The following is a 16,776-nucleotide window of genomic DNA, read 5'->3' as shown; positions in this document are numbered from 1 at the left end:
TGGAGTACATATGCATGTTTATTTGCACAGCATTACACATGTGCATACATTTTCATATAATTAAAATAGCCTACATTAAATTAATTCAAATTGCTAAATATAGGCCTAGGTGCATATCATCTGTAATATATTTGCATATCAGGCACATGTTTATGTGCATGTTGTTACATGCAATTACACAATCATACAATATTAGAAAAGGCCAGGGTAAAATAAGTAGGCCTATACTTCTTTTCAGCGCTTTAGACTTATTGATTGAATATTTTATTTAACAGTTAAAAAAAAGGGTAGAAAAAAAGCCCTATTTTAGATTATCTTTTTTCTTTTCTTTTTTACAAGATTATCAAGCACTTCCGTATCGTAGCTGTGACGTCAATGTTCCATCCTTGTTAATCTTGACTCGGGTTACGCCGGTTGCCATGTTGGCTTTTTATAAACGACTTTGGGCTTGTGTAAATAATTTGTAGTTGCCGGTTGCGTTTTTTTGGGGCTTGTTTCCTGAATGATGTTTAAAGTAAACCAGGGTTACATTTTCAAGTCAAGGAACCCCCAAATTATTGATATTAATATTTGTCTGAGGACCGCCACCTGAAAACATGTTTAATGTAATATACCAGGAACACCCACACAAGATTTGGGTTGTTAAAACATTTTAAATTCCACATTGTCACCCCCCCCCCCCAAGATTATTATTTTTAATCTTGGGGTGAGTTTGACCTAGTAATCTCTTCTTTTGGGCTTGTTTTCATAGAACTGGTTGCGCATTTCTCTCACGCAATCTGGCAACACCGACCGTCCTCCTCCTCCTTGTTGTTGATGTATTATTTGTGTGCGTCTGCGCGGCGCCCAGCGGAGCGGAGGAGAGAGAGAGGTGGGCCTTGCAATGTTTTTTACCTCTGCTGACTTGACTCGAATGGAGGGTAAAGAAAAAATAGACGAGAAGAATTAGACAGAGAAGAAACAGATCGGATAAAATAATATATATATATTTTTTACTTTAGTCATTTAATATAAACTTTGTATTTTTTTTTCTTGTTGATCATAGAAGCTAACGTTAGCCGTTTTTAGCTTTACATTTAGCGCGTCGTACGTTAGATCGCCCAGTACTTCCTTCCTTCCTGTTGTGTTCTCCTGGTGGCCGGCGGAGGGAGGTAGGCCACGAACCCCCGAACGAACCAACATTATTTTTCTGAAGCTAAAGCTAAACCGTTTTAGCAAGCACATTTATCGTTTATTTTATTTTATGATCCTCGGTCCAGCAGCAGTGGTAGTAGTGGTGTCACCGTTGTTGTCCTCCATGTGGGTGAGCAGACTGGCTGCTGTTGTGTTGTCACACCACCACCACCACCACCATGGCGAGAAAAACAGTTAGCAGGAAAAGGAAGGCAGATCCCACCAGCAACAAGGAGCCACAACAACAGGTAGGCGGTTACACCACCATGCAATCCATCCAATGTGTTAGCACTAGCAGCTAGTCAGGCATGCAGTAGGGCTAAGAATATTTTAGACTCTAGTAGATGTGTTTTTGTCGATTCTGACATAAAATGTCAATGTCAGAATCGATAAAAACACATCTACGAGAGTCTATCATCTTAGGCTTCAGCCAGTGGTGTAATGTAACTAAGTATATTTACTCAAGTACTGCACTTGAGTACAATTTTGATTTGTTTTATTTTTATAGCTTTCTTGGACAGTATTTGTATTTCCAATATTCTGTAGTTTTACTTCTACTCCACTAAACCCCAGAGGCAAATATTGATTGCACTTTCTCCACCACATTTTATAACTTCTCCACTACAGTTATTTGAAAACTACTACTAGTTAACTATGTATATTTTGATTATTATTACGGTATTACAAAACATACATTAGCCACTTCTGACCTTTCCGGCCAATTGGGGGGGAAAGCAAAGCTTGTAGATCTTTTATTTTAAAACAGATCTGCTATTTTCAAAACATTTGATTAACTTCTGAAATAGGACTTTCTGCATAATGAGTACTTTCTACTTTTGGTTCTTAAAGTACATTTATGTGCCAATTGTTTGCAATACCTTTGTACTTTTTAAGTAAAATGTGTAATGTCTTACTTGTAGGAGAGTATTTCTGCAATGCAGTATCGATACTTTTACTTAAGTACCGGTATGTGTAAATGTGAGTACATTTTCCACCACTGGTGGTGGAGCATGCTAAGCTAACAACGGGTAACTAACTATGCCGACGTGGAATGAGATCGCGTTCAAATAACGTTAATGTAACAATAACGACAATATCAACGTATATTGTTTTGCGTTCGGAAACCGAGCCGTCCTCCACGGCACCGTCGGCACCAACGCAAAACGGTCCGTTGTGGAGTGGACGGTCGGTCGACCAACGGACAGCTGGCTCACACTGGTTCTTAGCTTATAGCTAGGCTAACGCGAAGTAACATTAATAATAAACACCCAGTTTTATCGTTATTATTTCGAAATACATCTCATTCTAAATGCGTTAACTTGAAGTTGTACTAAAAGTGCACCTATAGACGGTCAACACGATGCGATCGTTTTGACCGTTAAACGTTCATTTTGTATTGGATTAAAACGGCGGTTAAGACGCTTGTCTGTATATTTTGTTGACATAAAAAAAAATTACGTGGACATTTTTAAGTGCAGAAATGTAGCTTGGTACAACTGAAGGGAACGAATTTTAAGTGTGGTGTTTTCATTTGAATGGAGGAGTGAGTGAATGTGGTTGAAAGCATGAGGCCTCAATTCTGACGCCAAACTATGGCGATGATAATAAATGCCCTGACAGGTGACCTGGCCGCAAATGGACTGCATTCACAGTCTAGTATTTCCAGTAAAATCCTCACTGTTGAATTTACTCTGTGTACAACTAACTGTAACAATGTTACAGTAACATTGTTACAAATGGATACATTAACCCACATGACACACACAGTCACACACACACACACACACACACACACAAAATGTAGGCATTTAGCAGACCAAATCCAGAGAGATTTACAGTAAGCAAGAACAACACATGGTAATACGTCAAATACATAAATAGTCATCAAGAATCATGAGCAATCTATGAACCTAACATCTGTCTAACAGTAGCATATCTGTACAGTGACGGTATGAGTATACATTATAGAATGCTATGTATGTATTGTCTACATACAATGATATCTAAATTACATAAGTTTAGCCTTTGCATATGCCTGTAAGGTCGTCGAGGTTAGTGCAAGTGCTGCACACACGTGCGTGTACACAGGAAATGCAGGAAAGCATGCAAGGAAGCCGCCAGCCTGATCATCAGAAGCAGTTAAGCAGTTAGGGGTTCACTCACTGTCCGTCATCAAAGCCAAGGTCAATTGATACTGACGCTGTTATGATAAGGTGAGGCACATTGGACAGGACTACCATTCTATTCAAGATTCATTTTCTGTTTTACTTATTTATATGGTGTAGGACAGCATGGTCATTAGTTGTGAATTGACATTACAACAAGTCAGAAGTCATGGAGTGGCTGAGAAAATTGTTTCTTCCACCTCCTCCAACGTCCAGTCCCCTCCCACTCTTAGGCTGCCCCTGTGGAATGCACTTCCCAATGCTATCAATCCTTCAAAACCGCCCTCAATCCCCCCATGTGTCTCCCCCCCCCGGTAGAGTTGTACCGATGCCGATACTGTTATTGGGTACTCGGGCAGATACCACCCTCAAGTACTCTGAACCGGCCCCGAATCCCTGATACTCTGACCCGAGTACCAAAACATCCAATTGACACTAGGCTGAATTAATGCAACGGGAGCAAGTCTGACCCAACACTGCAGCAAATCGCCAAAAACAGCCGATCTACAAGCATAAATGACAACTGACAAGTGTAGATTGGAGATCGATCTGCATCTACGAGAAAAAGGGGGTAAAATAAGTAAAGTACTCGTATTGGTACTCTGTATCGGTGAGTACTAAAAATGAAGTACTTGTACTCGTACTATATACATTTGAGGTATTATTATAATAATGCATAATATCCTTTGCCTTGGTTTTCACCTACAGTCTTTCTCACAGCTGGCACACAGAATGCTGCGCAAGAGTTCCTATCAACAGATAGGAACTCTTGCCAGTTCAGAAATATAGATGGGAGAGCTACACTGTGGGATGTGACAAACGATTATGGGCCAAGGCTTTGACCTTTTGGCTATTGGTGATAGGAGCGCAGCTGTTACCCAAAAAGCTTTGGCTGTTTCATAAGATGCTTGGTGGTGTGGTGAGTCAATCCAATAGACCCATTTAGAGTTCAGCAATCGGTTTCATATAAAACATTGCTATTTTTACAGCATTTGATTGTGCGCCATACACCGTACAAATGGAACTCATGGGCCCTTTGTGATTCAATGAGCACTTGTGATTTTACTGTGTAGGTAGGTATACAGTTGGCATTCTTATCAATCTGTTGTCAATTTGACAAGGGTTTTTACATTTGTGAGTCAGCGTGGATGTGCAGTGCACTGAGTGCAGCGCCCTCTGCAAATCTGACAGGCATTTAAGCTTATGCAGCCATGTTAAAACATATTACAATGTTATAGGTTACATGCTTAAAGGAGCACTTTGCCCATGTTCATTTTTAATATAATAATTAGTCCTCAATAATGCTCATTATGAGACAGCATAATTTCTGCTTACTCACTCTGCGTCTCATTATTGGGCTTCAGAAATGTCATACCTGTGCCGGTGCTCTACGACACATTGGGAGTTTTTGGCCAACAATACCTCAGTGGGAGATCAGGCCAGGGATATGTCTGGTATGACAGCCAACCATTAATAAAATGATGCCAAAAGAGAGTGTTGAACTTGGCAGCTATCCAGTGCCTTTCTCTGCAACATATTCAATTTCCATACAAAGATGTTTGGCAAACCATGATTGTAGATTTCTTTCCCTTTTCCCCCCCTAATGTGATTGTTGACATTTATTGTGTCCATGTGCATCTGAAGCTGCCACCCACGAATGGTCATTGGTGGCCTGGGGGGGGGGGGACATACAAACCCTTCATATAGGGCCACGCCACTAGGAGGGAACATTGCAGGGACAGTCATTTCGTCTGTGTTAAATTAATATCCAAAAAAGTATTCCAATCATGAACATTTGGCGTGATTTGTGTAGGTTGTTGAATACCTGCTAACCTGCTAACCCTTGGGGCAGAGTTAAATTGTGCCCAGATACGCAGCAATAGATCATGTGGTGCGCTGCATACTCTGTTACACACCAGAGAAAGTGTGCAACAAATGTATGACTCATCGTTTTCAGCTGTCAGTCATTTAAGCACCCGATAATTTTTACCCTGTGATTGACGAGACACACCGATTTCATTTATCGTGCGTGAACCATGCAGTGAGATTATTTCTGCAGTCTGGGATCTGCGCTGGTTTTTACGATTACGATTTAAGATTGTTAAATGGTAATTGAGGGACATTGTGTTGTTTACCCGCAGCTGTCCAATCTTCTATGTCAGCATGTCCTGTGTCCTCCTTCATATACCTCTATAGTCATGCAATAGAGGTTTTCTTGAGATAGTTGAGAGATCCTTTCCCGAGGAAGGGTCTGTGAAGGTGTGTGTAAGCTGTGATCTTTCTTTGACCTATTTGGCTCCTTGAATCTGGGTCACTGAACTGGGAGGACGGGCTCTGGGGGATGGGCCTGGCTCACTCGGGGCGTATTAGCTCAGAACATTAAAGGTGAGGGAGGGTAAAAATTTCAAAGATGGAAATGATGAGACTTGACATAATGTATTTTTTTTGTCGACTAACACCTAAGAACAGGGCACTAGAGACAGATAATTCATGAGTCAATCTACTCCTGGTAGATTGACTCCCGATCCCATCCCACTCAAAATTACTCTCACTCCCATCCAGCTCATGTTGTTCTTGTTTTGTTTTAATTAATAAATATACATTATACATCTTCTTGGTCATTAGGAAAGGCAATGGATTTTGTGTTCTTTTTAGATTACTGTGTTTCATGCCGTTTTAATTCAAAATATCTGGTACCAGTTAATCTGTGGTAATATATTAATATTGAGGCTAATTGGTGTCATTCTCGCTCCCGCCCGCTCCCGTTGACTTTTCATTCCCACCCAGTCCCAATGAATCCTGGGATTAATACAAATTTTAATCCCATCTCGTGGGAATCCCAAACAAATGTCAGCCTCTACTGTGTAGTCAAGGGATCATGCGTCATAGTGTTTGGAATTGGATGAGCTATGGGAATCTCAAGAAGGGTTTTATAGATGCGCATTATGTGGGAATTAATTGTCATATGAGCAACTGTAGCTAGCCTGGCATGGCCAGACTAATATCACTGCGTAGATATTAGTCTGGAAATTTGGTGTGGACGTTTAATTTACAAGGTGCGGTCACAAACGGATTCAAACGCTGCAACAAAAAATGTCCCAATTTGAATAGATTTTTAATTAACAAATTGAATAGTCTCATTAACTGTTGAAACTTGAAAGTACTTGAATATCGGCCAAAATGTCAATATTGTGTATCCCTAATTTTAGCTTTACAGTAATGGCACAAATCTAATATTAGGCAATTTTGTATTAGAAAATGTTTTGATTTATTCCTTTTTCTTTTGAAAAATGCTCCTGGATTTGGCCTTCAAGTCCTGGGCTTTGCCTGCACAAAAGGACCAAGAAGACCTCGGCTCGATATCCCCTCACCTTTTGTCTTTTTCTTTTCTCTCAGTTGGGCTGGTGTCAAGCACCTCACAAGCGGAGCCGCGTCTCTTCATCGTCCCGTCATGCCCAGCAGTGGTGGCGCAGTCGGCGCTCTGTGGTGTGTGCCCTCCGTGGCCGCGAGTTCCGGCCTCAGCAGCAGCACGAGCTGTGCCTCCAGCAGAGCCTGCGGGGCTTCGCTGCGGGCAGACTCCCCGGCATCCTCAAGGAGAGGGAGTTCTCCCTGGGGAGACTCAACAAAGTGTTCGCCTCACAGTGGCTCAACCACCGACATGTGGTCTGTGGGACCAAATGCAACACGGTGAGGAGTAGGACTGGGCAATTAACCTCAAACCTATCGAAACCGGCATTTAGAACTAATATCCAACTCAATATTGCTCATGTAGGTTAATTGATTCATCGAAAAGCATTTTTTTGGGGGGGTGGGGTGGATATATTTCGTTCTTATCAATGAATAAAAATGAAAAACAAATACAAAATAAAAATACAAATTCAATTTGTTATCAACTAAATCAATTAGTCTGATAACCACTTAAGCCCTGTATTATACTTTGTATTTAACTTCTTTTTTTAAATAATCGTTCATTAATTTGAGAGTTTCATGGATTTCTATATAGTTTTTAGACTTCTCTATGGCAGAATGGCGTTTTTGAATGATTTATTGAAAATTCTCTGTTGTGAATGTGTGACAACGAAAGACCTTCAGAGAAAGCTTGGCTTGTCTGCTTCCAGGAAAAAAATGAACTGAGTTGATAAAATGTTTAGTTGTGGTGTTGGAAGCCATTTAAAAGAGCCTGCATTTACACTGGGTAGTGTTTCTAGGACAACAAAAAAAGTTATGACCGGTTGAAGTTTTATTTTCTAAATAACTTTTTTTCTGCTGGGCGTACATAGCCATGCAATATCTCATTTTAAAGGGTGAGTTGTCTAGTTCAATTAAAATAAAATAAAAAGTTTCTCACATGTACCACTGTAGATATTTTGCCATCTATAAATAGCATGGTCAGTCATGATCAATCTGACCTATCCAGCTAAAAGTCCCCCTAGCTCTGAAATGGAACATCATATAAACTCAATTCTTTTTTGGGGTAAAATTAGACATTCTAACGCACATTTTGATATATACCATGTTTACATAGTCTTACCAGTACCGTGTCTATTCATGCATGTATCTCAAAAACCTGTTGTGAAGAAACAGTTTTGATAAAAAACTCATCCAAGGACATTGTTTTGATATGACTTTGTGCCCATGATATGTATCAAAATATAGACTTGAATGTATACTGTATTATAACAAAAAAATTGGGTTCTTACCATCTACCGTTACAGAGTAAATCACAGTTGAAACTCGCTTAGTCAAACCATAAACCTCAGACTAGTGAACAAAATAGCCATGACAGGTCTAACTCATTGTAAAAGCTTGTCTTTTATTTTTTATGACTACTAACATAATACAATTATAATAAATATTACAGAAAATAAATAGGCCTACATACAAAACAGTTGTCCCCAAACTCCCCAGTGTCCCCAAACCACTGCATTCCAGTTGTTCTTGACGGTGTGTGTGTGTGTGTAGGCTAAATTTAAAAAAAAAACAACTGAAATGAATGAATGCATCCGGTTCAGTGTCGGAGAACTCCATCGCAGTCTTGACTCTTCGTCTTCATCATCATCATCATCATCATCATCATCCTCCTCCTCCGATGCCAGTTCTAAATATATAAAAATAAACATTTAGCTGTAGTCAGCCCGGCCAATAGCCAGTTGGGGGGGGGGGGGGGGGGGGGACGTAGGCTATCTGACATCATCGTCATCATCATCATCACACGGAGACACACTAAACAATGTACAATCATGATTGTATACAATATACAATGAATGCAATTATCATGCAAGCTCAGACGTCAATGAAACGTCATACAGATCTTATATAATACGCTACTGTTAGCTTCACTCCCCGTCCCCCCTCCGATCCTTGTAGCAACGTCATCATAACCACGCGTTGCTTCAGTAAACGATGCATGTTTGTTCTCCGTCTTTGTAGACAGTAAATAAAAGGAGCGAACATTACTCTAAAGATCAGATCGCCTATAAGGCACGCTACAATATAAAATACTTGTACTGCCATGCGTGCATGCCTGCTACGATACATTTGTACTGCACCAACCAACCGATCGACACCAACCCCCCCCTCCAGCCCTTAGCCAGCACCAATGCACCGACCAACACCATTAGCCAGCACCTTCGGTGCTGGCTAATGGCTGGGGGCCATCGTGGTGAGTCATTCTGGCGTCATGATCTGACTAGTAGTAGTAATTATCCAAGCATCTATTTGTAGCGATCATCTTATGATTTCTGATCACTATAGAAGGGCATTTTCTACAATAAGATTACCTCAAAACATTCCGGGTTGATCGTCTTCTTCAATGGTTTCCCGGTATAGCTCATCGGACGACGATGGGGAGACAATGAAAAAAGGAGGGAGGGAGCAGCGAGTCTCGCTGTAAGCACTGGACCAGGGCTACTCCGCCTGGAGAAGGCGACTGGGACGCGTATGGATCAATACTACTACCACAAAACTCGCTCAAATAAATAGTACTGCTTTCAACTTTTTCTGCTAGAAAATCGCTCGGGCGAGACGGCAAACAGGCAAAACAATGAAAACTATGAAGACTCCCTCTGCCCCCACTGTTTACAGGGGGTGGGACCAGCTTCCAATGGCAACACGTACACGTGTGTCACGTGACACGGGTTTTCTGGGTAATGTAGTTGGAATATAAGCTCAGGAATTTAAACAGCGCTTCGGAGCATATTAATATGTTTAGATTCATCAAAAACTGTGAAGACGCCAATTGGCGTCATTGATCATTTACGGAATTCTGATGAAGACGCCAATTGGCGTCTTTCATCTTCTAAGGGTTAATCATGATTGAAGCAAAAGTTTGTAATAATCGTGATATTAATTTGAAGTCATATCGTTCTGCTAAGGAGAGATTCTACACAAGCTATTCTCAGATAGATGCCCCTAAGGCTGCACTGTTTGCAACCCTTCAGAGTATGCTGATGTGGCTGGTATGCCAGGTTATTGTCCCCGTTTGTTTAGGAGCCATGATTCATGTATCTCAATTGTAAACATTACATAATGGCCACATAGCATAGTAGCACAGTGTAGTACACCTGAGGCCCTATTTTTGTCAGTGCCTTACCCCTTATACAGAAACTTATTTTCTTTTTATTTATTATGTTTTTACTATTTTTAAAAACATTAAAAAAATTGTTCAATTAGTCGATCTACATTGACACGTTGTGAGCTTGTAGATTGGCTATTTAAATGTTTTTCAAAATAGTAAAAAAGAAAAAAAAGGCAAAGAAGTTTGGGCATAAGGGATAAGCCACCGGCGAAAATAGGCCCACTGGTCTCTGGCATTTTGCTTCAGGCAGAAGAAAACTGGATTTAAATCTTCCCTCCAGTTTAGATTAGAAGCTGTACAGGTAAAACTACATAATTACACAATGGCTTGTAATTGTTAGAGGCAAGACGTACAACTGAATATGCACGCAGTTTTTCTGTCTGTAGATTTTCTTCTGTAACATTCAACCGCTTTTGAATCGCTATTTAAAAAAAAAAAATAATTAAAATAGTGAAACGTCATCTAATGTCCTCCTTTCTCGTGTCTGCAGCTTTTCTTTGCAGACGTCCTGTCGGGGGATATAACGTGCATTCCCATGCTGAAGGACAGAGAGGCCCGCGGTGGAGCTTCTGGACATGTGGGCGCGATGGCAGGAGGTCATTTTCTCACCGCAGGGAGCCCTCGCTCCAGGCTGGACCAGCAGGGCTGTGGGATCCACGCCATTGAGCTCAACCCCTCCAGAACACTACTGGCCACTGGAGGAGACAACCCCAACAGTCTGGCTGTCTACAGGCTGCCTACACTGGACCCTGTGTGTGTCGGGGATGTAAGTTTAGCTTTTTGTCGTTTTTCCGGAGGTTTCAGTAAAGAATCTCTTGTGTTGACTTTTATATACAGTAGCACTCTGGATTGGCAACTTGGCAAGTTTTAAGTTTGCATTTCACTAAGCGTTTAAATTTAGACCCACAAAAAGATCTTGAATTCCAGTTGAATTGTTTGTTTAGTTTCAGAGGAGATTATTAGCAATATATAATTTCACGTACAGAACTAGTATCATGCAGAGGGGAAAATAATTGGGCCAGTGAAAGCAATGCTGAAGTGGAACGGTAGCATGAACTATTGTTCTGGAGATGCTTCCAGTGCCGCTGGAAATCTTCTCTCTCTCCATCTCTTTATTTTATTTTATTTATTTTTTCAACCAGTTATCTCTTTACCAGGGTTGTGTCTCTTCTTTCAGGAAGGCCACAATGACTGGATCTTCTCTATTGCGTGGATCAGTGACAGTATGGCTGTGTCGGGTAAGTAACTTGGAAACGATTGATCCTCTGGCATCAAGACAGATTTAGTCTAAAGATACTTTGTTGTGATAGGGGCTGTGATGGTATGGAATTTGTATTACTGGGGTGAAAAAAAGCAGAACCTGGCGGGTTTCAACACTGATAGATAGACCACAGGAGTAATAAATGATCATATCAATACTGCATTGGGCAGTTCATTTTTAAATCCCACTAACCTCTGTAGCCAGGTTCTTTGTCGTCCATGTTATCTCGACTTTATAAGTGCAGTTATTTCCTTACAGCAGCAAGGGTAAACAAAATCCATGATGGCTTGTAAAACTTTAATGCGATCATGTTAAACATTTTGCTCACGCAGCAGATGTTGTTGTTCTCACAAGCATATTGCCTCATCCAAATTTCATGCGCTGCCCCACATCGCCTGTCACAAAGCCTGATTGTGGCAGAACATTAGCACAGCAGATGGATTAATCTTCCTAGGTAATAATCTGGTGTCTTGTTTGTGTGATCTAGGGTCCAGGGATGGCTCCATGGGCCTGTGGGAGGTGACGGACGAGGTACTGAGCAAGGCAGAGCAGAGTCAGAGTGAGGAGGGAGTTCCCTGCTACTCCCACATCTCGCACCGTGCCCTCAAGGACATCCCCAAGGAGTACACCAACCCATACAACTGTAAGGTCCGCGCTCTGGCCTTCAACAACAACCACAAGGTGAGGCTTCATGCCCGATTTATACTTTGTTTCACATTGTGTCGTGCAACGAAAATGGCAAACCTATACGCTCACAATGCATTGCAGTGTAACCGCTTTGTGAGCAAACCAACTGCTGGTTCCTATCACATGGTGGACCAGTGGTGTGCATAGTGAGCCCCATGAAAGTCCAAGTTTATTGTGCCATTTTCAGCATCGTCTGATAAACTTATGGACAGACTGACATACTGTACACATACAGTGCATCCATAATACGTCTGTGTCTGTAATAAATAAAATACTCAGTATTGTAATTAGTAATTCTTGGCATCTAATGGAATTAATGGAAGCCTTCCATATTTTGTTCCTTCTCAGGAGCTTGGTGCTGTTTCCTTGGATGGCTATTTCCATCTCTGGAAGGCTGAGCTGAACCTGTGCAAGGTATGTCAGCGCAGAAATTCAACAGTCGACCCCATGTGTTGAGGTTGTGTGAAAGTGTCTCTTTATTCATATGCACTAATCTCAGCAATCTGTACTGTTTTACTCTTCACGTTGTTTTGTCGATAGCTCCTGTCCACCAAGCTGCCTCACTGCAAAGAGAATGTGTGTCTGGCTTATGGACAGGACTGGTCGGTTTATGCTGTGGGCTCACAAGCCCATGTCTCCTTCCTGGATCCACGGCAGCCCACACAAAATATTAAGTCCGTCAACTCCAGAGAGAGGGGTAGCGGTGAGTATTCTACAGGTATTCACTAGAACGTGCACTTCACATGATACTGTATTTTACAATCACAACTGGCTTAACCCATTTTGACCTGAGATCAGATTCTAAAAATGTCTTTTAATTCCTGTACTTTGATCTAAAACAGTTTAATAGAAATATTGTTTTCTCAAAATGCAGCCTGCCCTGAATTGATGGCTACAAGAGACTGGGCGGGCATGCAGAACATGTGCACATTCATAGTTGTAGCCCTAGCAAATTTGTTGGCACTTTAATCACCAGCATGTTTGTCTCTCTAAATTTAAAAGTAAATGTTTGTGTACTTGTGATATTTAAATTGATATAAACTGTTTTCTTCCCCATAAGAGCTGTCTAAAAGGTTTTTTAACTCACTCAGTGCCACAGGACGCCTTATGACGCCTCCCCTTATATTGAATGCATTCAGTAATACATTTTTCTCAGCCATCGGGATACCATTTCCTCTGCTGTGACTTACTCAGTTTGCAGTGCAGAAAGCCCAAAAGACTACCGGCTGCTTGGAGAGCGCAAAAGTTATTGCATAAAAGGAATATCAAAATAATGATTCATTTCACCAACATGCAGGCCCACAAGCCCATATGAGCTTGTTGACAAAATAATTCATATCTTGGAGTTCCCTGTCCCTTTTGAAAATGGTTGATAGTGACTATAATGTTTCCCACTGTGGCAGGCTGTAGCTCTGTGGAGAAAAAGGAGTAGATCACATTTTCTATTGACTCTTAACAATTTGCAGGCAGACAATTTCATCTTTGCACATTTTGAAAATGTTGGACAAAGGTCTCTATAACTTTTGCTTTTACCTCTGTTTTTCCAGGCATCCGATCTGTCAGCTTCTATGAACACATAGTGACAGTGGGGACAGGTCAAGGCTCCCTACTCTTCTATGACATCCGAGCCCATAGATTCCTGGAGAACCCTTTGAGTCCAGCCGGCGGGTACAGGCAACGTCCAGGAGAGGGCATCCTCAAGCTCACTACAGGCAAGGGCTGGCTGGTATGTAGAACTTCTTCCTTGGGTGTATGAGAAAACGGCATTGGGCGTACAAATGACTCACAAGAACAGTATAAAAACACTTAGTCATAAATTATCTGTATTGCTTTCATTTCAATGTGTGCAATTTATCAAAGCCTGACATAAATGTAGGTTATATTCAGGAAAACGGATGTAATTTGCAAACCGAGCACATCGCAATCGATCGATTTTAATTTACTACGTTTTTTTTTTTCATTTGCTCTTTTCAATCCCTTTCCCCTTCCCTCCTATCCACTCCACTGCCTTTCAGAATCACGATGAGACGTGGAGGAGTTACTTCTCAGACATCCACTCCTTCCCCAACGCGGTGTACACTCACTGTTATGATGACTCCGGCACCAAGCTATTCGTGGCCGGCGGGCCGCTCTGCTCCGGCCTGCATGGCAACTACGCAGGACTCTGGAGCTAGCCTTGTCTCTCCTCTGTCTCGCTGTCACCTCCTTCTCACTTGGCTTCGACTTCATTGTTTGTGTATATTGACTGTCGTGTCATGCATCTCCTGCATCAATTCCCCAGTCGTGGACTCAGGCGCATGATATTGCACCCACTCGCCCACCGGCCCCACCTGATCACAGATATGAGCATTGTTTCTCTTGTCCTTGTACACATTAAGCCCTTTGTTTCCCTCACCTCTGCTGTTCATTTCCTCTGTATAGTTGTATAGATAATTAACAAGTACAGCTAAGAAGCTGCACGATCTGCCACTGAGAAACTACAAAAATGGTTTCTAAAACACAGAAAAATAAAGTTAATACTTTTTTTTTGGGGGGGGGGGGGGGGAGGTTCAATAATTATGCTGAGCTTGCAGGGACTGAACTATGGTTGATGTTTTTCCTTTGTATGTGAGGGTTTTCCTGCAGATTTCATCCACGATGACTGACATGGTGTCTTTGTTATAAACTTATGTAAAACCTCTCCTGACAGTTCCCCTTTAATTTCTCCCACCGCAATGGACGGCAAAACGAGAAAGGGAAAACGAGAGAGGAGTCGGATTGAACAGTTGAGTTGATTTTGTTTTGAAGCACTCGATGGGAGTGCAGTCAGACCCCTCCTGTAAGACACCTGATCATTGGCTGTAATGTGCTATGCTGGTCATGAAGAGTGACTGCAGAGAGAACTTCTCTCTAATCAGAAGCAAGGCGAGGAGGAATGCCTACCCAATCAAAAGGCGACCGTGTGTTCTTTTTTCTTTTCTTCTCACTGAAACCATGTAAAAGAATAACTACTTAGGTTTGCTGAATGCAATGTAGGTATTCTCCTGCAAATAATCCTGACAAATGTATTTTTTATTTTCTTGATTCTGATTGTGTGATTTGATTAACTTGCCCCATGTTTGATATTATTCATATGTTTTATTATTTATTTTCCCCCTCTTATTGTGGCCCACAACTTCACTAATGGATGCATTTCCTCCTTGTCCTTTGACGTCCTTGTTCTTCACTCTGACTCATAGGACTTGTTTATTTCTGTTTATTCCAAGCGCAGATCTTGGGCTCAAGTCCTGACATTTGTGATTGTTAAGCATTGCCAGAGAAGTTCTGTTTTGATGTAATATATCAAGGATTTGAACTAACATTGTGGCCTTTGGGTAATGGGTAGAATACCCAAAGTCTTCCGCCACTCCTTTACCCCTTCTATACAATTAAATCTTAGTCACCTTGCCTTGCCCGCTAAATCTTCTGCCATTTTCAGACAGATACAAGGGAGGTGAACGCAAGCTTTTTGGGCTCCACCTTGGAGCTGGTTTCCATTGCAAGTACTTGTGATTGTTAGTTCTTAACACACATTTTCCTTCATTTGTATCAAGAGTTGAGTGGTAGAGCCAGTGTCCTGGGGTTGGCAGAGGTGTGATAGACCCGTGTTGTTTTTGCCTTCCTCAAGTCTTTCTGTGAAAGGCTGCCACAGGCTAACATAGTTTTGCTTTTCTACATGGAACTTTTATCCACAATTTTAACATCAATCCTCGAAAAGAAAACCCATTAACCACCAATTCGAACAAATTACCATCAATTTTAGGGTGTGTTTTATATATAAATGTGTATGTATATGTATGTGTAATAATGCATAGGGACAGATGCATACATTTTTATGTATATGTTTGAGGAAGTGTGTGGACTGACCTTGTGTTCGGTGGTGCCCTCTTTTTTTATACACGCCTCATGAATGTTTTTACAAAATTACTGAGTATGAGGATATTGTATAATACCAACATCCAAAAACCAACCTATTAAAAAAAAGAAGAAAAAAAAGGACATGTTAATAATGATAAAATAAAGTATATTGATGTAACATTTCTCCTTTGTTTTTATGCACATCGTTAAACCCCACTTTAAGATGAAGAGCCTAATTTAAGCGTATTGTATGCTTTGTCACGTGATGGTGTCGCACACCTAGAATAGATCTAAACAGCTCTCTGATCTAATATGGCTCACAACGGCTATTCTTGGCGTGATACACCTTCACGTGTTTAGTAAGTAGAATCTGGGCTTCAGTCGAGCAGCAGTAGTACAGTGGTGTCTCTTGCCGACATACAAGGAACAGATCTACAAGGCAAGATCCATCTGCTGTTGACAGCAGCTTGTAGATCTGCTCTTAATTAAGTTGTGGGCAAGCAACGCCACTGTAACCTCCAGTGGTGGAAAGTAAATAAGTACAATTGTGAGATTTCTTTTACTTTACTGAAGTATTTTCAGTACTTTTATTTTTACTCCACTAGGCCTACATCTCGGAGGCAAATATTTGACTTTTACTCAACTACAATTATTGGAAAACTAGTTACTTTGTAGACATTTTGATTATTATTACAAAACACATTATTACAATACAGAAAATAGCTGATCTACAAGCTCACAATGACGCATTCAAAAGGTTTTATACATTTGAAAACTTGTGAAATGGCATATTCTGCATAATGAGTACTGTCTACTTGTTTTTTGAGTGGTGCTAGCCACTCTTTGTGTGTCAGTATGTATGTCGTAGGCCTACAGCACCACTCAGTTCAGATGGGTCTGATTTTTGTACTTTAAGTACATTCTGATACCAATACATTGGTACCTTTACTCGAGTAAATGCTAAATTCCGAGTATTATGTCTACATTTGTAGTATTGATACTTTTACTTAAGTAAAACATTTTCAATAAAAACTTCA

General features: G+C 41.0%; 1 protein-coding gene across 5 annotated transcripts; it reads left to right on the top strand.

Annotated features, from left to right (window-relative positions):
• Positions 1-748: 748 nt before the first annotated feature.
• Positions 749-15,917, top strand: dcaf12 (DDB1 and CUL4 associated factor 12). 5 transcript variants are annotated; one of them, XM_079509457.1, is made up of 10 exons: positions 749-871; positions 1,263-1,421; positions 6,735-7,025; positions 10,406-10,681; positions 11,093-11,153; positions 11,664-11,857; positions 12,212-12,277; positions 12,404-12,581; positions 13,411-13,589; positions 13,879-15,917. In XM_079509457.1, the coding sequence occupies exons 2-10, from the start codon at positions 1,353-1,355 to the stop codon at positions 14,035-14,037; spliced, it is 1,473 nt and encodes a 490-aa protein (XP_079365583.1). In that variant the 5' UTR covers positions 749-871; positions 1,263-1,352; the 3' UTR covers positions 14,038-15,917. The 5 variants fall into 5 exon arrangements, with proteins under 5 accessions (XP_079365583.1, XP_079365581.1, XP_079365582.1 ...); XM_079509455.1 differs by having other exon boundaries at positions 812-1,151; positions 1,260-1,421; XM_079509456.1 differs by having other exon boundaries at positions 813-1,151.
• Positions 15,918-16,776: the final 859 nt, after the last annotated feature.

Source organism: Electrona antarctica, assembly GCF_951216825.1.
Source record: "Electrona antarctica genome assembly, chromosome: 9".
In the NCBI taxonomy this organism is placed as follows: Eukaryota; Metazoa; Chordata; class Actinopteri; order Myctophiformes; family Myctophidae; genus Electrona; species Electrona antarctica.
Note: the sequence above shows the minus strand (reverse complement) of the source record. Positions and strands in the feature narration are given on the sequence as shown.

Excerpts from the sequence above, each read along its gene's own strand:
- dcaf12 (XM_079509457.1), top strand. The coding sequence starts at position 1,353 with ATGGCGAGAAAAACAGTTAGCAGGAAAAGGAAGGCAGATCCCACCAGC. Across the intron at positions 11,858-12,211 it reads CCTTCAACAACAACCACAAG|GAGCTTGGTGCTGTTTCCTT; the intron begins GTGAGGCTTCAT and ends GTTCCTTCTCAG. Across the intron at positions 12,582-13,410 it reads TAGCGGTGAGTATTCTACAG|GCATCCGATCTGTCAGCTTC; the intron begins GTATTCACTAGA and ends CTGTTTTTCCAG.